This window comes from Schistocerca gregaria, chromosome 1 (assembly GCF_023897955.1).
Source record: "Schistocerca gregaria isolate iqSchGreg1 chromosome 1, iqSchGreg1.2, whole genome shotgun sequence".
Classification (NCBI taxonomy): domain Eukaryota; kingdom Metazoa; phylum Arthropoda; class Insecta; order Orthoptera; family Acrididae; genus Schistocerca; species Schistocerca gregaria.
The window spans coordinates 523,909,943-523,932,727 of NC_064920.1; the positions used below are offsets into that span (position 1 = coordinate 523,909,943).

Genomic DNA, 22,785 nt, shown 5'->3' on the forward strand with positions numbered 1-22,785 from the left:
AGCTGTAGCTGATTGTGGTGTAGGTACAAACGTCGTGCTTTGTAGAGGCAAAGCAGCAAACTGAAAGAAGTTCACTCCTTACTTTAATTTGTAAACCGCAATATATCCTAAAACGAATCAGTCGGATACAGCCTCAAGGTAATCTGCTCCACTTTCCAATCCACCAGTAAGATTAAAACCTTGCCGAAACATTTACCGAAAGAGCTCGTAGGTCTGTAAAGATCACAGCAATTTATGCTCTCGAGGGTCCTCGTCATGTAGCGGCCACCGGCTACCACACTACAGGAATCGTTAGCGCCAGGATTTCACCCGGAACAAGTCCCTGCCGGCCGCGCTGGTCTAGCGCTTTTGAAAAAGTCCCGCCCACTCACCCCGGTTTTCTCGGTGTTTGTTCGGCACCTGGGCATCGTTTCAGTTGACCCACGCGTTTTACCGCGTTCGGCTGCACTTGGAGTGAATGTTCAATTAATACCTTCCTAGGTCTTACATTTTGCCAGATAGTTAAAAGACACGTTACAAAAAACATACACTATTGGCCTCAGCTGTGCCAGGTACTTCCACAGCAAACATAAGAGAAAACAATTTAGCAGTGACTTCTTTAAATACGAGAACTTAGTATTCAGATGAATAGCCTATGAGGAAACATACTTCTATGTGAGGAAAAGCACCCAAAGATAAAACAAGAATAATTTGCTTGGAGACAGAGGAAGTGTATGTAATTCTATGGGACTGATGACCACAGATATTAAGTCCCATAGGGCTCAGAGCCATTTGAACCATTATTTTGGTTCATTCATAGTTAAAGTGAAAATAGAAAGACATTGATCTGATGCCTGTGCGCACATAACATGCCTTTGTCTGGTTATAGCCCTCAAAAACGGAGAATAAGTAGCAGAATACCAGAGATATATTGTAGTAATGAACCGCTTATCGCTGTTAGAAAAAGTGGCAAATGGTACACGAACTAAGCTTTACTTTATGTGTCTCTTTAATTTAATATTTTGATTTTATATATCTTGAAACTGAGGGAGTAAAATTTTTCCAATCTTTGATCGGTTTCTACGTTTATTACAGGAAATAATGGGAATAAAAAACTGATAATCGCTTACTTCAGAAACCGGTTATTTTGAGCGGTTGTAACAGTTCGGTTACGTTGGTGCTGAAAAAAACGGTATAACCGAAAACTGGTTGTTTCAGTGATAACCGCCATTCCTACCGTGTGATTCTGATAACGTCTACGAGAGGCCAAGTGCAGTAATAACTTAATCGGGTAATACGTGCGAAATGATGAAGTGTGTAAACTAGTACCACATTTAATAATTACCTAAAACCAAATTAGGCCTATTTATGAATTTGAAGCGTTTATGACTGGCATGCTGGCTTACTATGAGTGTATTTATAAATTGTAATTTTTTCCTGAAGTTCTGACATTTGTGTGACAGTTACGGTTTGGATTTCGCTTACTTGAATCTTATAAATATTTCTCAAGTGTTACAAAATAGAGTCTCAAGTGGAAAAAGGTCTATAATTTGCGACATAATGTTCCCTTTCGATTTAATAACATGTGAAGACAGCACTTGGCACTCGCAACATTTGTGCCATGTGTGGGTCGAATGCCATCGAAGAAAGCGCGTCAGAAAATGGTTTTCTCGGTTCAAGAGATATTGTTATTGCGTGAATGATTTTCCACATTAGAAAGTCCTGGTAACTTGGAAACGTGGTGAATTACTACCATTTAATATTCGTGCAATATTCGTATCCAATGGACAAGGTGTCGGGTGCAAGAATACTTCATTGGCTAATACGAAAACAAAAACACACCTTAAGGGGGTGACTATGTCGGCATCTTTGTTTGAATGTCTTCAGTTGTTTCATCGAGCTTTCCTAAGCAGTAATGTTACTGGTGACGGATCATCATACCTTTAGTTTAACTTCAGAAGAAGAAATTTACGGCGGAGCCCCAACAAAACACATTTTCTCAAGCAAAGGGCAGTGTCAACAGACAACATTACGTATCCGGTGGCACAATAAGTGTATTATACACTTCGAATTGCTCCCCAAGTGTGTATCCGTCGCAAGTGGCATCTGTTGCCTATAAGTAAGACGCTTTTTGGAAGCAATGTGAGAAAGTCGACAAAGAAAACTTTATCAGATATTGCAATTGCACTGTGTTGATTTAAAAAAAAGAAGCTATGCAGGAGTTTTTTGTAAAGTCATTCATCCATGCACTTATTTTTCTGTTCTTGCGCACTCAGAGCTTTACCTCTCCCTCCTTACCAAAAAACCTCCAACAAAATTTGTTTTCGGCACGAAATTCACTTAAAATCTTTACATTCGACTCAATAGGTTTCCACAAGCATGGAAGCGCTAAACTATCTGAGAACTGTGAGTCTGTGTTAATAAATGTGAGATGATAAATAATTGATTGTTAATTTCTTTCTTACTTTGAGTGTTGTTTTGAATAAACTAATGGAAAAACGCTATAAAAATATGTACAGCACTAACACAAATTAATCACAGTTTACTTTTCAAAATATAGGACAATAGTTTATTCTAATAAAACGTAATGCTAACATGATCGTTGTCAAAACATCACAAATTAGAAAGAAAGGAAATATTTTTTTTTTAATCTGGCGGTGCCTACGTGCTGTCCTGTGTAATTATCAAGTAGTACGGATATCTGTCAATTGCAGCAGATGCACAAAGAAACCCAATTAACAACTTACTTTGCCACAGTTGCATTCACAAAAACTAAAAATTACTCCAGAGAAGATAGCGTTATCAAGATGCAATTATCACAAGCTTTTCACCACTGGATTACAGGGTAATAAAAGTGACAAGAAGAATTATAATGGATAAGTTTTCTTAGTATTTCCTCATTAATTCGCGATTTGCCTGCCTCTAGATCTCTCACAAAACAGCTAAAAATCTTTTCCTCATTGGGATTGGCAACAAGGGTTCACACAGCCTTTACTTTATAATGCGACCACATTACCCCCACTTGTATGAACACCATGAATAAAACAATCCTTCATTCAACATAAATCTACGGCACAGCTGAAGTAATCTATCTTTTTAAATCATCCGTTTTGAGCTGTAAATGAACTTTTACTGGAAAGGGACCTGTTTCGTGTTTTCAGATCACATCTTCAGGTATACATACGCCAGTAAAGCACTTAAGTTGAGATACAGGAAAGAGGGGGATTCAACCTTCTCAAAATAAAACTGTGTTACCCACAACAACAGAACGACCCTGCACGGCGAAGCTGTTGGAGGGTTGCTGTCCGCCGCTTCCTGGTATAAACGCGCTTTTAACGTGTCAGTTTCTTAGCTGGTCAATTGAACTATGGCGCCCCGCCTTTTGCGCGTAATAGAATTTTATTTTAATAAAGTTGAGTCCCTCTCGTTCCTGTGCCTGAACTTAAACGTTTTACTAACTACGTACCCCTGAAGACGTTATTTTATATCACGAAATCGGTCTTGCTCCTGTAAAAGTTCACATTCAACTGAAAGCGGTTTATCTCAGAATCATATAAATCTAAAGAATTACCAAATAGGGCCACTGATTGATGTCCGGTATGTAAGAGAGTGTCTCACTCCGGTAAGTATAGCACTGGAGTTGATGAAGTTGTAAGTAGGCTGTTCAGGTTTTTATATTGGTAACGCCATGTAGCGCTCTGTATGAAAATCACTGGCTGTGCTGTGTTCAATCTGTGGCTCGTTTGCTGAGCCGCCAGCAGTGGTGGATGTGGGGAGAGAGATGGCGGAGTTTAGAAATCTGTAAGACTGGATGTCGTGAATTGCTATATACATGATGACTTTTGAACACTATCGAGGTAAATACATAGTTTGTTTTCTATCAAAATCTTTCTTTTGCTAACTATGCCTATCAGTAGTTAGTGCCTTCAGTAGTTCGAATCTTTTATCTAGTTGGCAGTAGTGGCGCTCACTGTATTGCAGTAGCTTGAGTACCGAAGATTTTTGTGAGGTAAGTGATTTGTGAAAGGTATAGGTTAATGTTAGTCAGGGCCATTCTTTTGTAGAGATTATTGAAAGTCAGATTGCCTTGCGTTAAAAATATTGTGTGTCAATTTAAGCACAGTCGCTGTATAATTGTTCAAAGGGGATGTTTCAAAGTGAAGAAAACCTCATGGATACGCTAAGAACAAAAATCGATTTATATAGGCGTAGGAAATGAGGACAACGTTGTGGAAAGAAGTATGCTCTTCAAATAAATCAGTAGGTTGGATCGTAATTATTACCGCAGTAGATACTGAAATTTCTGAGAAAGAAAACCGAAGTACAGCGATTTACAAGAGGAATATGACAGATCGAGGCTGACAAATATTTTGGAGATATAGGAAATACACTGCGGAACGAAAAGAATGGTAAGTCACTGCAACGAAGGAGGTAAAGAATAATGAGCGGGGACTGAAACGGAACAGTCGCCGTGATTCACGGACGTTCGAAACAATGTACATCTGCAACTACATCTACATACATACCCTGCAATCCACCATACGGTGCGTGGCGGAGGGTACCTCGTACCACAACCAGCATCTTCTCTCCCTCTTCCATTCCCAAGCAGAACGAGGGAAAAATGACTGCCTATATGCCTCTGTAAGAGCCCTGATCTCTCTTATATTATCTTTGTGGTCTTTTCGCGAAATGTAAGTTCGCGGCAGTAAAAACGTACTGCAGTCAGCCTCAAATGCTGGTTCTCTAAATTTTCTTAGTAGCGTATCACGAAAAGAACGCCTCCTTTCCTCTAGAGACTCCCACCCGAGTTCCTGAAGCATTTCCATAACATTGATCAAACTTACCAGTAACAAATCTAGCAGCCCGCCTCTGAATTGCTTCTATGTCCTCCCTCAATCCGACCTGATAGGGATTCCAAGCGCTCGAGCAGTACTCAAGAATAGGTCGTATTAGTGTTTTATAAGCGATCTTCTTTACAGATGAACCACATCTTCCCAAAATTCTACCAATGAACCGAAGACGACTATCCGACTTCCCCACAACTGCCATTACATGCTTGTCCCACTTCATATCGCTCTCCAATGTTACGCCCAAATATTTAATCGACTTGACTGTGTCAAGCGCTACACTACTAATGGAGTATTCAAACATTACAGGATTTTTCCTTTTCATCAGAATCAATTTACATTTATCTATATTTAGAATAAGCTGCCATTCTTTACACCAATCACAAATCCTGTCCAGGTCATCTTGTATCCTCCTACAGTCACTCTACGACGACACCTTCCCGTACACCACAGCATCATCAGCAAACAACCGCACATTGCTATCCACCCTATCCAAAAGATCAGTTATGTAGATAGAAAACAACAACGGAACTATCACACTCCCCTGGTGCACTCCAGATGATACCCTCACCTCCGATGAACACTCACCATCGAGGACAACGTACTGGGTTCTATTACTTAAGAAGTCAAAGAGATTTAGTATTTGGATGTTCTGCATTAATGCGGTACAATTAAGTTGCCAGATGACAAGTATGTTGCGGGGGACAGACATTCGATTCTTCACTCGTCGACAAGAAAGTCGGTACTTTCTAACATTCAGTGTTTCGGGTACTGTGTCGCAGGTGCGGTCATGGGTCGTTTGAGTGTGGATCGTGAGTCGCTACTGGGTCCTGGAGAGGGTCTGATGCGGCTGGTTGGGATGTGGCAGCCACAGGAAGCTGCCTGCCGCCTGGTGCCCGCCGCTCGCGGCTGTCTCACGCTCGTCTCCATCGCTTTCCTCGCGGTGAGCGCAGCTCTCAAGCTGTGCGTGGACACTCCGCGGGAGTTGGAAGAGCTCGCACAGTGTTTTTGTATCGCCATCGTTTGCGGCTTGTTGTGGATCAGGGCGAGTATTGTGATGGTTTCTGCTGCATGCAATTTTTTACAATTGTAGTCCGATTAAAGTTACTCGGTATTTGACGTGCGTCATTAGCCGCTGCAGTATTGTTACATCGTCTACCGGCCACCACTGGTCACATCACAAATACAGTTAACATGTAACGCGGAACAACGCTGGAAGTTCTCTGTTGGTCCATTACGGACAGGGGACATCGACTGGTACGTACTTTTAAATGTCAATAAACTTTACCAACAACCGTACACTTTAATGTATTTTTTAAATTCTGAAATCAATCAGTCTCGCCAATTGATTTTGCCATCTTCAGTCCCCATAAGCATTTTCCAAATTACCGTATAGCTCCATAAAACTGGATATTGTGAAGTTCAGTTGTTGCGCAATTGCTTCATACGAAAGCGTGACAGCGATTCTCGTTGGCCATAGGTTGCACGCTTTAGGCGAGTAAGGCAGATACCAAAAGAAAAAATAATGACTACACTTTCTCATTTTGAGAAAACCGAAGGATCTGTCAGCTTTACTTACTAAAAACATTCAAAAACGAAGATAGCGTAAATATTTCTTTATTTAAAATAACCTGTTTCTACAGACTGTGCTGTCGTTTTCAGGTGATCAACAATCTTTTCGTTATGAAACGTGCTCATTTTGCATTGGACCTCACGCCAAGTTGTCATGTGGATAAAAATCACCATATATAACACGCAGATATCGCTAACATCTGTGAGCGATGTATATGTGGATATGGTCTAATGTACAAGGTATTTTACGTTTTTAAATATTTTAATTACAACAAACGTTTTATAATGTGCCAATTTTTATCCCCATGACAACTTGGCATGAGGTACAACGCAAAACGAGTACATTTCACAACAAAAAGACGTGAAGATGACAGCAAAGTCCATCGAAACCAGTGGTTTTAAGTAACGAAATATTTATGCTATCTAGACTGCTCAATGCTTTTCGCAGGAAAAAAGAATGAAAGGAAGATAGGTAAGAGTAAATAAAAACCTTAGTACGTTGATGAAAATAAAGTATCAAAGAATTGGAAATAAAAAATACATTTAAACAAATAACCGAATAAAAAATAGTGAAACTCTTTTACTGAATTTCGAAATTTAAAAAATCGCTATCCACTACCTTCTTCACGCTAGGGTCTTGTATTACGCCACAACATTCGGTTAATGGTTATATTTATAACTGTGGTGCTCCAGTCGCAATGATGAATCGCAGCCTCCAAACATTCGGCTTCAGGCAATGTCATGTGACCATTGTCTGATGTAAGCCGACCTTTGTGATTACGAAAGCGGTTTTGTGATGTTAAATTGAGAGTTTTGTGGAGCTACCCAATGGTGTTTGGTTAGTATAGCTTTTGAAAGTGTGCATTTCATTAGCATCGCTCTTTGTGTGTGTGTGTGAGTGTGTGAGTGAGTGGGCGGTTGGGTGGGTGGGTGTGGGTGTTATTTTTTTGTACGTTATCAAGTGTGATGAAATACGAAATAAAAGTGCGAGACCCATGATTCTGGATCCTAACAAGAAAAAATTGCGGACCAGAAATTGCATGTAAAGTCACCTATTGTTGTAGCAATTTGGCAACGATAAGCGGTTTTGGGGGGACACTGAGAGCTCTATTTGGAGGAGACCAGCTCCAACGTGTGAAGTTCAGTTATCAAATAACTTAATCGGACTACAATTATGTCTACATAATCAAAATGTTGTTGTCTTGTCTTCCGTGTAACAGCATCCGATGAGCCAGTGCTATAATGAGATGTGCTGGTTGTAATGATGTAGAAACGCTAACCATTTTGCGACAGATGCAGGGACATGCCATTTACATCGCTCAGTGAAGCTGAGCTGGTGTTCAGCGGAGCTGATATGTGGCGAATGACGCAGGCCGATCAAAACCATAAATGTCCGTGCCGTTTTTGTATGTGCAATGTCCTATTACATCTATCAACAAAAATCAACTACAATATAACTTACAAACACTGGTACTTGAAACAACTTCCGTGTTCTGTTGCGGGTGAGATGCGAACGTACCCTATACATTACAATCAGAGCAGCCTAATGGCTCTACAGACACCGTATCAGAAAGTCGAACTTTCCAACGCTGTCAGTGGTGGTGGTGGTGGTGGTGGTTAGTGTTTAACGTCCCGTCGACAACGAGGTCATTATGGACGGGGCGCAAGCTCGGGTTAGGGAAGGATTGGGAAGGAAATCGGCCGTGCCCTTTCAGAGGAACCATCCCGGCATTTGCCTGAACCGATTTAGGGAAATCACGGAAAACCTAAATCAGGATGGCTGGAGACGGGATTGAACCGTCGTCCTCCCGAATGCGAGTCCAGTGTGCTAACCACTGCGCCACCTCGCTCGGTCAACGCCGTCAGGGGCCCACTACACGCAGTAGGGAGCTGCACTGGTAGCAAGGACTGTATGGCGTGGACTGGGCGGTTTTTTAGTTTACAGGGTCTCGGAGAAATACAAAAAAATGTTCTTAAGCCTCAAAGGGTGCAGATTGAACGTAGGAAGAATAGGAACCATCGGTATAACAGCTGTAAATTGTTGTAGATATGCTGGGAAAGTACCACAGCTCAAAGTGCTAGTAGAAGCACTAATGTTCAAAGACAAGTTCAGCCGAAATTTTTGCAAAGAATGTAACGGTAAATAAAGTGAGCATATGGCTTTTTGCAGATGATGCTGTGGTGTATCGAGAGGTTGCAACAATGGAAAATTGTACTGAAATGCAGGAGGATCTGCAGCGAATTGACGCATGGCACGGAATGGCAATTGAATCACAATGTAGCGAAGTGTAATGTGATGCGAATACATAGAAAGATAGGTCCCTTATCATTTAGCTACAAAATAGCAGGTCAGCAACTGGAAGCAGTTAATTCCATAAATTATCTGGGAGTACGCATTAGGAGTGATTTAAAATGGAATGATCATATAAAGTTGATCGTCGGTAAAGCAGATGGCAGACTGAGATTCATTGGAAGAATCCTAAGGAAATGCAATCCGACAACAAAGGAAGTAAGTTACAGTACGCTTGTTCGCCCAATGCTTGAATACTGCTCAGCAGTGTGGGATCCGCACCAGGTAGGGTTGATAGAAGAGATAGAGAAGATCCAACGGAGAGCAGCGCGCTTCGTTACAGGATCATTTAGTAATTGCGAAAGCGTTACGGAGATGATAGATAAACTCCAGTGGAAGACTCTGCAGGAGAGACGCTCAGTAGCTCGGTACGGGCTTTTGTTAAAGTTTCGAGAACATACCTTCACCGAAGAGTCAAGCAGTATATTGCTCCCTCCTACGTATATCTCGCGAAGAGACCATGAGGATAAAATCAGAGAGATTAGAGCCCACACAGAAGCATACCAACAATCCTTCTTTCCACGTACAATACGAGACTGGAATAGAAGGGAGAACCGATAGAGGTACTCAGGGTACCCTCCGCCACACACCGTCAGGTGGCTTGCGGAGTACGGATGTAGATGTAGATGGCGTAGTTGGCCGGGAGGCCCCATCCGGGGAAGCTCGTCCGTCGAGTGCGAGTGTTTATTCCACTGGACGCCACAGTGGGCAACTCGCGTGCCGACGATGTGGATGAGATGACGATGACAACACAACACCCAGTCCAAGAGCGGAGAAAATCTCCAACCGGGCGGTGAATCGACCACGGGACCGCTGCATGGTAAGCAAGCACGCAAACACTCAACTAAGCAGGCGGACAACCTAATGGTGTTCCGAAAGGACAGGCTAAACACAGATGGCGGTGGCGTGTTTGTTGCTGTTAGAAGTAGTTTATCTTGTAGCGAAATTGAAGCAGATAATATCTCTGAGTTCGTAGGGACAGAAGTCATTATCGGCAACCAGAATAAAATAATAAGTGGATCCTTTTACCGACCTTCCAACAATTGCTCAAAGCTTCAAAAGAAAATTAAGTTTAATTTCAAACAAGTACCCGAATTATACTGGTGACTTTAAATTACCCTCGATATGTTTCAACAGGGAGGTACGCATAAAACGTCATCCGAGATTGTGCTAAACGCATTCTCTGAAAATTATTACAAGCAATTAGTTCATGAATCCACGCGAATACGAAACGGTTGTCAAGACACACTTGACCTCTTAGGAACCAATAATCCTGAGCTAATAATAAGCATCCAAATGGATACAGGGGTTAGTCAACGCAGGACTGTCATAGCGAAACTGATTTCTACAACCCCCATATCTTCAAAAAACAAATGAAAAATAAACGTATTCAAAAATGCAGATGAGGATTCTTTGGTCGCCTTCCTGAGAGAAAATTGCCATTCCTCCCAATTAACATTGTAAGTGTAGACCAGATGTGGCTTCAATTCAAGGAAATAGTATCGACAACAATTGAGAGATTTATATCAAATAAGTTAACAAACGATGAACCTGATCCCACTTGGTACACAAAAACGGGTCAGAACACTGTTGCAGAAACAATAAAAAAAGCATGACAAATTTAAACGAAGGCAAAATCTTGAAGATTGGTCATCTTTTACAGAAGCTCGGAATTTAGCGCAGAAATCAGTGCGAGATGCCTATAACAGAAATAGTTCCCATAACGAAACTTTGTCTCAAAACCTCTTAGAAAATGCAAAAAAATTCTACTCATATGTAAAGCACGCTAGCGACAAAACACAGTTAATGCCTTCTCTGCGCGGTAGCAATGGAAATACTATCGACGACATTGCTGAAAAAGTGATTGCTCATGCAACGTCGTCTCAGTTATGTAACTGGATGTGTGATTTTCTGTCAGAGAGGTCACAGTCAGTAGTATAAATGGTGCAAATGGCTCTGAGCACTATGGGACTTAACTTCTATGGTCATCAATCTCCTAGAACTCAGAACTACTTAAACCTAACTAACCTAAGGACAGCACACACATCCATGCCCGAGGCAGGATTCGAATCTGCGACCGTAGCGGTCGTTCGGTTCTAGACTGTAGAGCCTAGAACCGCTCGGCCACCACGGCCGGCCAGTCAGTAGCAACCGGCGGAAAGTCGTCGAGTAAAACAGAAATCATATCTGGTGTTCCCCAAGGTAGTGTAAAGGCGCTCTGCTGTTCATCTATATAAATGATGTAGGAGACAATCTGAGCAGCCGTCTTAGGTTGTTTGCAGATGATACCGTTGTTTATCGACTAGTAACGTCATCAGAAGATCAAAACAAATTGCAAAACGATTAAAAAAAGATACACTATGTGATCAAAAGTACTGGTTGTAAATGACTTACAAGTTGGTGGCGCCCTCCATCGCTAATGCTGGAATTCAGTTGGGAGTTGTCCCACCCTTAGCCCTACTGACAGCTTAAACTCTCGCAGGCATACGTTTAATCAGGAAGGTTTCTTCGGGAATGGCAATCAATTCTTCACGGAATGCTGCACTGAGGGGAGGTATCGGTGTAGCTCGGTGAGGCCTGGCATGAAGTCGGCGTTCCAAAACATCCCAAAGGTGTTCTATGGGATTCAGGTCAGGACTTTGCGCAGGCCAGTCCATTACAGGGATGTTATTATCGTGTGACCACTCCGCCACAGGCCGTGCATTATGTACTGATGCTCGAGCGTGTTGAAAGATGCAATCACCATCCCCGGACTGCTCGTCAACAGTTGGAAGCTAGAATGTGCTTTAAACATCAATATAGGACTGTGTTGTGATGGTGCCACGCAAAACAACAATGGGTGAAAGCTCCCTCCATGAGAAACACGACCACACCATAACACGAATTTTACTGATGGCACTACACACGCTGGCAGACGGCGTTCACTGGGTATTCGCCAAACCCACACCCTGCCATCGGATCATCACATTGTGTACCGTGATTCGTCACTCCATACAACGTTTTCCACTGTTCAATTGTCGAATGTTTACGCTCCTTACACAAAGCGAGGCGTCGTTTGGCATTTAGCGGGGTGATGTGTGGATTGTGAGCAGCCACTCGACCGTGAAATCCAAGTTTTCTCACCTCCCGTGTGACTTTCATAGTGCTTGCAGTGGACGCTGGTGCAGTTTGGAATTCCTGTATGATGGCCTGGATAGATCACTGCCTATTACATATTACGACCCTTTTCAACTGTCGGCGGTCTCTGTCAGTCAACAGACGAAGTAGGCCTGTACACTTCTGTGCTGTACGTGTCCCTTCACGGTTCCACTTCCGTATCACATCGGAAACAGTGGACCTAGAAATGTTTAGGAATGTTGAAGTCTCGCGTACAAGTTATACATCACTAGGCAGAAGGAGCCACTGCATGATAACCTTGTTACATATTCCAGTAAAAAATTATCTTCTCATACTGATGGTTGCGGTAATTACTTCCAAATTACTTCCTACATTTTTATGTACAGGATGATTGTAATTAAACTTTCAAAACGCTGTAGGAATAACACCACTGGTCAGAATGACGTCCAACTGCAACGGAATATTATCAGAGAAGGGATAAAACGTATGGCAGAAGAGAAACTAGTATGTAAATTGATCAATAGGTGGTGCTGTATGTGTTAGAATACGTAAATGATAACTCTTGTCATGCGCAGGACCCATTGAAGTTGGTGTAAACACGCCGGGTACACAGCTTTTCCTCCTTTCGCGTCTGCGACGTTCGCCATGAGTATTTCAGTGCAGGATCGCGCTCTGCTTGTAAAGCTGTATTACAAGAATGATGACTATGCAAACGTCGCTCTGCATAAGTTCCGGACACTGAAGGGTTTGAAAAAACACGTTGGTCCGACTCCTGCCGTTGGCCTGGAGAAAATGATTCGGAAGTTCGGAAAAACCAGCTCTTTCGGTGTGCAAGCTGGTAGAAGGAGGGAAAGAATTGATTGGACGTCAGTGGAAGAAATGGCCACAGCAATGCAGGAGGTGCTGTGTAAACGTGTAGTGCATGGAGAACTGCCAGAACGTTGGACATACCCGTGAGCACGGTCCGTAAAATCATACAAAACGTCCTTCTTTGATATCCATTCAAAATTGGCCATGTGCACGAATTGCTTCCTGTTTACCTGCCAGCAAGAGAGACCTTTGCTTTAGAATTTCTTGCTCGCATCGAAGTGGACCTTGATTGGCCATGGAAGATTTTATGGACAGACGAAGCCCACTTCCATCCCACAGGGAATTTGTGGTAAGGTTCTACGGCGCCAAACTGCTGAGGTCCTCGGTCCCTAGGCTTACACACTAATTAAACTGACTTAAAGTAACTTAAGCTAAGAACAAAACATACACACACACACACACACACACACACACACACACACACACACACACACACACTCACACACATGTCTGACGGAAGACTCGAACCTCCGACGGGGCGGGGGGAGGGGGGGAGCGGGGGGGGGGGGGGGGAGGGGGCGGGGCGAGCCGCACGAACTGTGCTATACTGCTGCGCGGCTACCCCACGAGACCCATCTGACAGGATATGTCAGTACGCAGAACAGAATTATTGAACATGAGCAACGGAAAATCCACAACCAAAATCAACCATTAACATTTCATCCTGAAACGGTGACTGTGTGTTGCGCGATTACGGCACCATTTATCAAAGGTCCATATTTTTTTTTCGAAGAGACAGGTGCTTCCGTTCCTGCTACCTGTACTATCACTGGTAAGTGCTATGAGTTTCTTTTGCGCAACCACTTCATCCCAGCTCTCTAACAGCGTGCACGTGTGGATGGGATCATTTTATGCAAGATGGCTCACCTCCGCACATTGCAAATCCAGTTAAGCAGCTGCTGAAGCGGCATTTCGGAAATGATAGGATTATCAGCCGCCATTTCCGTACAGCCTGACCGTCCCTATCAACTGATATTAATCTTTGTGACTTCTAGCTGTGAGGCTATCTTAAAGATGTTGTGCTGCGTGTTACGATTGCAGAATTAGCTGCATTGAAGGCACGCATTGCCCAACACATTCTGAACGTGATCCTGGATGCCGGCCTGAGTGGCCGAGCGGTTCTAGGCGCTGCAGTCTGAAACCGCGCGACCGCTACGGTCGCAGGTTCGAATCCTGCCTCGGCCATGGATGTGTGTGATATCCTTAGGTTAGTTAGGTTTAAGTAGTTCTAAGTTCTAGGGGACTGATGACCTCATAAGTTAAATACCATAATTCTCAGAGCCATTTTTGATCCTGAAAACATTTCGATCAGTTCTGTAACATGCTGTTTCTCCAATTTAAATTGTTGCAGGAAACGGAGGACAATATACTGAACATATTTTGCGCCAGTTACACGATAATTAATAATCCCATGTGATTTTGATTGGTGCTTTTTATGCGGTTTTTGGCCTCAGGACAGTTAAAAACCGATTTTTCCCTATCCGATCTGATATGACCTTCCCGTGATGGATGGGCTTATGTAACTGACAGTATCACACTTGTACACCCATCCACACTGAGTAGTACAGTTTGTTTAACGTCACCGCGCGAGATTAGCCGAGCGGTCTTAGGCGCTGCAGTAATGGGCTGTGCGGCTGGTCCCGGAGGAGGTTCGAATCCTCCCCCGGGCATGGGTATGTGTGTTTGTCCTTAGGATAGTTTAGGTTAAATAGTGTGTAAGCTTAGGGACTGATGACATTAGCAGTTAGGTCCCATAAGAGTTAACACACATTTTTTAACGTCAAACGTATATCTTAGACATTGTTGTGTCATTTGTCATTTGTAGCTGACCCTGTAAAATGAAGATGCTTACAGCGCCATCTATTGCTACATTTTGCAACCATTTCATTTTCTTCTGCCATACGTTCTCTCCCTTCTCAGACAATATTAAGTTGCAATGTGACGTCATTCTGACTAGTGGTGTTATTTCTACAGCGGTTTAAAAGTTTAACTTTAATTATAGTCACCCTGCATATCGTGAGAAAACACCAATTTTGAAAAAAATAAAAAGCCACTGGCATATTCAAGATCTGTAATATTAACATTAGGAGCATACCTTATTTACATACCAGACTCCTAATACTAATAAAAATTGTAACAGGAGTAACTAACGAACAACTTTTTTCCTTTGTAGTTGAATATCTGAGGATTTTAAATTTTTGATTTCATGTATAAGGGTAATCTGTTATAGACATTTGCACCACATTACGAATCCTTGATAGGGAATCTGTTGTAGACATTTGCACCACATTACGAATCCTTGATAGGGGAGCATAGTTTGTCTGGCAATTGTATTTACTTCTAGTGCTGTGGTTGTAGATTCTCCAGTTGATCCTAAGTTCGCTTTTGCTGCTAACCCCACGTACCACAAGAAAGTACAGTTTATGCACTGGCATGCAAGTGTAAGAACCTCAACGAACTTGAAGACATTCCTGTGAGACCTACGGTTACCAAGTTTACTCAGTGTTCTTATTGCACGCATCACGCTTCCGTGGACTAATTACTTTACTGCATTGTCCCAGAAGATACCATCACAGAACGATATTAAGTAAAAGTGTGCAAAGTATGCCACCAGTTCCGTCTGCAGGTCAACTTCATTAGGATTTCTGAGTTTAAAGCAGACATAGCTGAGCTTATGCTCGTAATTTGTAACTCATTTCAGACGAAAATGGAATACGATGTGGGCTACATGTCCCATTAATTCGCGACTGTGACGAAAACTACTGTTTTACAAGCTGGAGATTCTTACAGTGACATCGCAGAGCATCAACCCATTGATGAAATTACATTTTAACAACGCTCATATGACACCAGAGTAGAAGGCATATATTTCTGAGAATACGTACTTTTCTACTGCTCTGGTGAGTGCACGTTCCTGAGCAGCATATATTTTAAACAGCTTCCTGCTAGAATGGAAGGCGCTCAGTGAGAAGCTGTATATTTCCATGTCACAGTAGAAAGTTTTTCTCTTCTTCTCCCAAGGTCAAATTTGCTGTATCGTCCTTACTGTAGTTAGCTACAATTATTGGAACGTATACATGAACATTACAGATTGTTGCTGAACGAACGCTGTTGATTTGTTATTCCGAGGGATTTTCCAATAAAATTTAGTCGAATTCAAGTATCGTCCCTAGTATTAGATAATAGTCTTCACGTTCCCATTTTATTTCAAAATGACGATCCCACTATGGTTAATTCTAATTATCTGCTACAGAAATTTTCTATGATATAATAAAGCTATTTATATAGTAATAAAAAATTGCCTTTACGTCATCTTGTCACTCACAAGCAACTTTGCCAGAAATAGCATATGGAAGCGACTTCTTTTCATTAGACAGGTTGTGTACAGGAAAACAACGGAACGAATATTTTTGTAAATACCTTTGTGCAGAAGTTACGTGAAGCACCTGTAGATAGCAAACGTTCCTTTTGTTGTTACCATAATAACTGATTTGTGCTTGAAATTTCAGGTTGCCCTATTTATCGAGCATGGGACCACTTTCCGGCAGCTGATACAACTGTTGATTAAGACCAGACTGCAGCATAACGAAGTAGCAGGCGATGAGTGTAAACGACGCCGATGCCAGAGGCATGTGGAACGTCTATATTTGCTTTTAAAGGTTCGTATGTTACATTCAAGTGTATGCTTTAGTAAACTATGCCTAAAATGTAACGGTCAAGACCAAAATGTCTTTTTTCAGTAGAAAATAAAAATGAAAATTCTCATAGAATAAGATCAAAGGATACTCTTAAAGGAAGCAGTGTCTGTACCCATAATGTGACTGTACATGTGTTTGCTTTACCTGGGAACCTAGAGAGTCACCCGGTCTAGTGTTCGCGTTAGGTGGCGCCAGTCTGTATTACTCAGATGTGGTGAAATTTACGTTGTGACCGATAGTTAGCACATACAGAAGAGATCCTCTTTCCAGTGTGGCAATGACCACTCTGAAATTTCTGGGTTGTGGTCAAGTGATTTACTATAAGAAATGGCCAATCCAGAACAGCTGATATCAATACTGTTGTTTCAAACAACCAATAGCACCTATTTCAGCGACACAGGTGAGCCCCTGGGAGGTAACACATCCACTCGAAATATATACACGTATCTAACCGTTCTTGGCCGTTCTACGTTTTCCTTCACTTTCAATTTCTAGCACATTAAATAGAACAATTAACACTCTGGTACTGAAACGAGACTGCTAATTATATGTCTCTGAAATCTTGCATTGGTTAGAATCAAAAATGTTCTGAACAGTACGTGCTTCGTGTAGTTTTTACTTGACTCCCCCGAATCGCCGCTGGCACACGGTTATAACGACACAATGTTGTGCCGCTGCTGTTTCCGTGTCTCAGCATCTCGCCCCACAATGCCTACCTGTCCACTCAGGTACGAACCTAGAAATCGTATTTGTGACTATACAAAATAGTTTCTCATTGCACATTTTCTAGGCTAAGAAATTCAAACAACCGTAAATAAGACAATGTGACTTGAAACGCCGTATTCTGATATGACGCTCTCGATTTCTTTTCAGACTATAGATTTTATACAAGGTATTAACTGAGCACACTTTGACCCACACTCTCTTCCGAGCAGTGATGTTTATTACACTGTTAGACAAACTCTTCCAGCAACAAAATCGAGCCAAGAAATGTTAAAAACAAGTGATTATCAAAGTCAGTTGAGATTTTCACTAGGCTAGTTTCAGTTTCGCATTACGCAAAAACTAGTTCCCTCAGCGATACTGTATGACTCTGTTCACTAGTCTCTTAGTATGTGAGTCCTAACGTACATCAATTGAACTCAGGCTGCGACTAACTCAGACCAGCCGAGCATTTTTATAATTTTATAATTTTTGTAATTTCAACGGCTCCATTTTATAGCATGAATCAGAAGATTCTGATACTTTTTCAAGGAAAGGAAAACGAACAAATCATATCCTTCTTGTTCTTGCTGTTCTTCCCAGCGTGGGTCCTTCCTCTTACTAGGCCACAACTACTTATCAGTACACAATGCAATTTTATTAACTTTTGTTGAACACAGACTTTAAATTCATCAACACATAGGCTACCCTAAAAGTTGTGAACCACTGCCTCTTTTGTGTTTTCTACCATCGCTTTACTTTATCCTCTGTTAGTGTTTTGTAACAGTTACTGAACGCCAACTCTCACACTGTTTCTGCATCTTCATCCTCATCCATATTCCTCATACCACTATGAAGACAGGTCACAGAATACGTCCCAATGTATCAGCTGTTGATAGGCACTCTTCTCATTCCATTCACGTAAGGACTGCTGTGTGTGCGTGATAATTAGTCTTATCTGGAAACTTCCTGGCATATTAAAACTGTGTGTCAGTCTGACACACGCCGACACACACTTGAGGATCTTTTGCTACCATAAAAGTGACCAGACAGCTATTTCAATTTTTTAGCCAGCTTAGGGAGAAGCGGGAGTAGTTGTGCGATGTAATAGGCATTGCACAATATATACTATCCAAAACTAGTTCTTCTGAAGAAGGGTAAGAGAACGTCGTTCATGTTCCAGTAGTGCTCCCTGTATCTTATCATTAACCGATTCACAATTGAAAGTCGCCATATGGAACGGACAACGATCAATAACAGCTCCTAGGGACGTATCACGATCCGCACCAGTGGACCCCTTAAAGTAAGGAGTTTGCTCTTGCCCTCGTTAAGTGCCGCTCGTGAGACACGCCAATAAGCATCGATGATCGCATCCGGCAGAGGTATATCTGCTTGCCGATGGAGTAAAACCGTCACATCATTAGCGAGTGCGCGAACAGCGAGGGTTCTTCCAGAAAGCGTCCAACTCTGAAGTTGGGACGCATATTCCGAAGTAGCGGCTCTCTCCATAAGGCGAACAAAGATATTCAGAGGGAGCTCACCTGTGACACTCGCAGACAGATGGCCGCTGGTAGAAATCACAGCACAGCATTCAGCTCCAGGGGTAAGAGCAGACCGGCCAGAGAGACAACTCTTATACTCGTCGACAGCAGCTCTCAACAAGGCTGACATCCTGCGATTTACCGCCTTCACCACTGTGTTATAACCAAAATTCAGTAAAGTGATAGGATGAAAATTTTCAACCGTATTACAACCAGGATGTTTAGGTATCATAGGTATCAATACAGTTTTCCCCACCTGGAATGGAGCGACCGCAACTGCCCTCCACTGGCTCCTCCCCCCCCCCCTTTCCTTCCTATCACTTTCTTCGACATGAATGTAATACCGAAGTCACGTCAAAAACGCACTCCTTGGGGAGCCCATTCATACCTGGCAGTTTGTGAGAAGACCATAAACCTCATTTGGGTGAAAGGCGGCCAAGAATTCAACGATCTGCTCAGCCATGTGTGGCATACCTTGTCTCATCTGAGGTACCCAAGCACGACTCAAGCCCCGTCCTCAGAGCTCTACTTCTGCCAGTACCTCGTCTCCTACCTTCTTAACTTTACAGAAGCTCTCCAGGGAACTAGCACTTCTGAACGAAAGGATATTGCGGAGACATGGCTTAGCCACAGCCTGGGGGATGTTTTCAGAATGAGATATTCAGTCTGCAGCGGAGTGTGCACTGAAGTTTCATATCAACTTATTGAGAATGGGCGTGGGTACTCGAGAGTGTTTCGAGCTGCAGCTGCCTAAGATGCTTTGTGTCTCTCACTTCCTTATACGAGGGTTTCCTGGAATGTAATGCACTGCATTTTTTTCTTCAACAGTTCTTTACTGGACACAATGAGAATTACACACACGAAAGAATGGTGGTTCATCTACACACCCTACTTTTCAACTCAATCTCCATCCCATTCTATGGCTTTCCTCCAGCACAGAACAAGGGAATGTGCACCATGTAGGTGCCAATCTTCGTTCTGGTGGCGGAGCCAGCACTTCAATGTGTGAATCACCTCCTCATCGTCCGCGAAATGTCTTCCACGAATGGCTTCCTTTAATGGCCCAAACAAGTGGAAGACCGACGGGGCTAGGTCAGGTGTGTCAGGTGTGACAGCAATGGAACATCTCCCCGGGCGCTGCAACTCGTGGAGCTCCTCCGTACTGCCTTCTGATGACATCACCCTCCGTGCTCAGCGACTAACTGCACTTCTATCGACAGTGGATGCTCCATAGACCATGCAGAAGCGTTTGTGACATTCCCCACAGTTTCTTTTCCTGCAGTGAGAAATTCAAAGACGGTATGTTACTTGTGACGTGCTGCAGCTACGCTATCTGTCGGAAGTGACGGAAGCTTGGCGCTCTCACTAAGGAGACTTCAAACAAAACAAACGTAACGTTCGCATTCGTAGCATTGTTTTCGGCTGAGAAAAAAATGCGGTGCACTACTTTCTGGACGCCCCTTGTAAACGAAACGTACCCTGGCTAATGACATAGATAACAAGATGTTCATTTTCCTCGCCAGGTGGCCGTCGTCGCCGGTTTGATTGACTGGTTGTCGTCGCCGCTGGTGTCCAGAGCTCTTCTGAGAGAAGACGAAAGCAGCCGGCAGCTGCCACTGCCCCTCTGGTTACCTGGTGACGTCTACGTGTCACCCATTTACGAGATTCTGTACGCAGCTCAGTGCGTTGCCCTGACTATCGCGAGCGTGTGTTCATTCTGCACGGACATTTTTTTTATCCACTTGATGCAGGTGCTTGGGACTGAGTTTGAAGTTTTGAGCGACAACTTTTCTGCTGTGCAGAAGAATTACGAGCAGCCTGCTAGAGCAAGTGATCGAGGAGAACTTAGCGAATATCAGACAACCAAGGAAACACTGGTTTCATCTTGTGCCAAGATTTATGTTGACTGTGTCTCTGGTGAACAAATGCACCGACAATTGGGGAAGAACATTCAGCATCATCAAGCACTTCTAAGGTTAGTAAGGAAAGTAACTTAAATTTACAGAATGGTTGTATTTTCTACTAATATTTATTTTGTTTGTGGTATTCTGAAGAGCCTTTAGGAAACTTGAATGCTCTTCTAAGTGGCTGAGGTCACAGTAATTTTGCCACAGAGAGTGAGAAGCGATGAATATGTACAATTCACCATACGTGATTTGGCACCAATAACTAATAATCTATTGTAAACCATACTAAAGTATTTTATGGAGCAACAGCTCTAGATACAGTTGCTGGCGATCCACCAGATGTAAATGCCCTGTACATAAGCGACTCCACATATTGTAGTGGAAGGAACTTGTTGTTCCTTCATTTCATATTCTGGTTAAAAAAAAATAATGGTTCAAATGGCTCTGCGCACTATGGGACTCAACTGCTGTGGTCATCAGTCCCCTAGAACTTAGAACTACTTAAACCTAACTAACCTAAGGACATCACACACATACATGCCCGAGGCAGGATTCTAACCTGCGACCGTAGCAGTCGCACGGTTCCGGACTGCGCGCCTAGAACCGCGAGACCACCGCGTCCGGCCATATTCTGGTCACTGCACGCAATTCACTGGCACTGCATTGGTACATTTCCTTTGTGAGCGTGTAGTATGATAAGACTCGCTGCCCTCATCTTACTAGCGCTCCAGTATTAAGGCAAAACACATATTCTTATAAAAAATGAGTTTATTCGCGCAACATTTTGTAACGTTCAAAAGGTTTCTACGACCTGTGGTCCTTGGCTGGTCAAGACATACGTCTGCTTCTGGGAAACTCTTCATGCTACCTGCCACATGCGCTCACTGTGGCCACTCAACAGTACCTGCCTGCACAAAGAGCCCGGATGGTTCCATTAGATGCACACAAAGTTACAACATTTCCCGACAGGAACCAAAATATACTGGACAAGCTGATGTGACTAGTTTGCAGAATCCGGCTAGATGGCACTAGGAGTTCCAAAGTAAGTTGCAGATCTCAGCACACTCCCACTCTGAAATGAGTCTTCTCATTTAGCAAGGCAAATATAAATTTTATAAATATTAAGTGAAAATTCTAATTCCGTATTATGGAATAATACATATCTGATATTAGTAGACACAATATCTGGGCATATAAATCTATACTGATAGGTGTCAGTTAATCAATGAGAAAAACAGTTTCCCAATCTGATATTGTGAGATACGGTTTGTTGCTCTAAATAGCAAGTACCTATGAGATTTCTTTGTGTACTACAAAGCGAAAGAGAGAGAACACATCAGTAATTCACTGCTTAGGCAGAGGGGACAGTTATGTTATGAGCTTGTTAACCTGCCCATTCGCAGCTTTCACCATCACTACACACACAGACTTAACTTAACATGGTCGAGAAAGAGCTGCTCCAAAACACCACTCTCCAAAATCATGAGAGGCAAAAGTTATCCTTTTCGACCCGCACGTGATGCATATCTGGGGGTGCTATTGATACTCATTACCACGTTGCTACAGTTGATTCAGGTACTCAGAAGAACCTGTTGCTCAAGTTTCCACCTGTGCAGCCTATTGTCCGGAATCTGAATGATAGAGGGCTCAAGATGGGCGTAAAGTGGCTGCCCTTTCCGGATTAGGGGTGTGTGGGTGTTTGTCCTTAGGATAATTTAGGTTAAGTAGTGTGTAAGCTTAGGGACTGATGACCTTAGCACATAAGCCTCATAGGATTTCACACATATTTGAACATTTATTTCCGGGTATGTGAGTGAGGGCAGACGGGGAAACTAAGTCACCAGAGACAGAACACAATGGCCTTGAATTTAAGGACGCTTCTGTCTGAATTAGCATCGTAGTTAGTTCTTGAAATGTCACAACTGCATTCACAGTGAGATCTGAAATCATAGATTTCGCCCTCGCTTCCCACAATCGACCAAAGTGAGGAACACAAGGTGTACCAAAATTCTTATTGATTCCCTTTGAAGTCGAAAAGTTCACCACATTTTCAACTATAGCAACATCACAAAAGCCGTAAACTTAATATGTGCAACTAAAAAAGTAATGATATTATCACTGCACAAGTGAGAAAATTTTTTCTTCTGGCAATGAATCTCCTGAGGGCAGCCAGAAATGAGCTGGTTGCTAAGTCACTAATAA

General features: G+C 42.7%; 1 protein-coding gene across 1 annotated transcript in view; it reads left to right on the forward strand.

The window, feature by feature from the left end:
- Positions 1–5,616: 5,616 nt before the first annotated feature.
- Positions 5,617–22,785, forward strand: part of LOC126356412 (odorant receptor 83a-like) — a 52,508-nt gene continuing 35,339 nt past the window's right edge. The window contains exons 1-2 of the mRNA XM_050007373.1: positions 5,617–5,769; positions 20,200–20,651. Coding sequence (XP_049863330.1) covers positions 5,617–5,769; positions 20,200–20,651 — 605 coding nt within the window. The remainder of the gene's footprint in view (positions 5,770–20,199; positions 20,652–22,785) is intronic.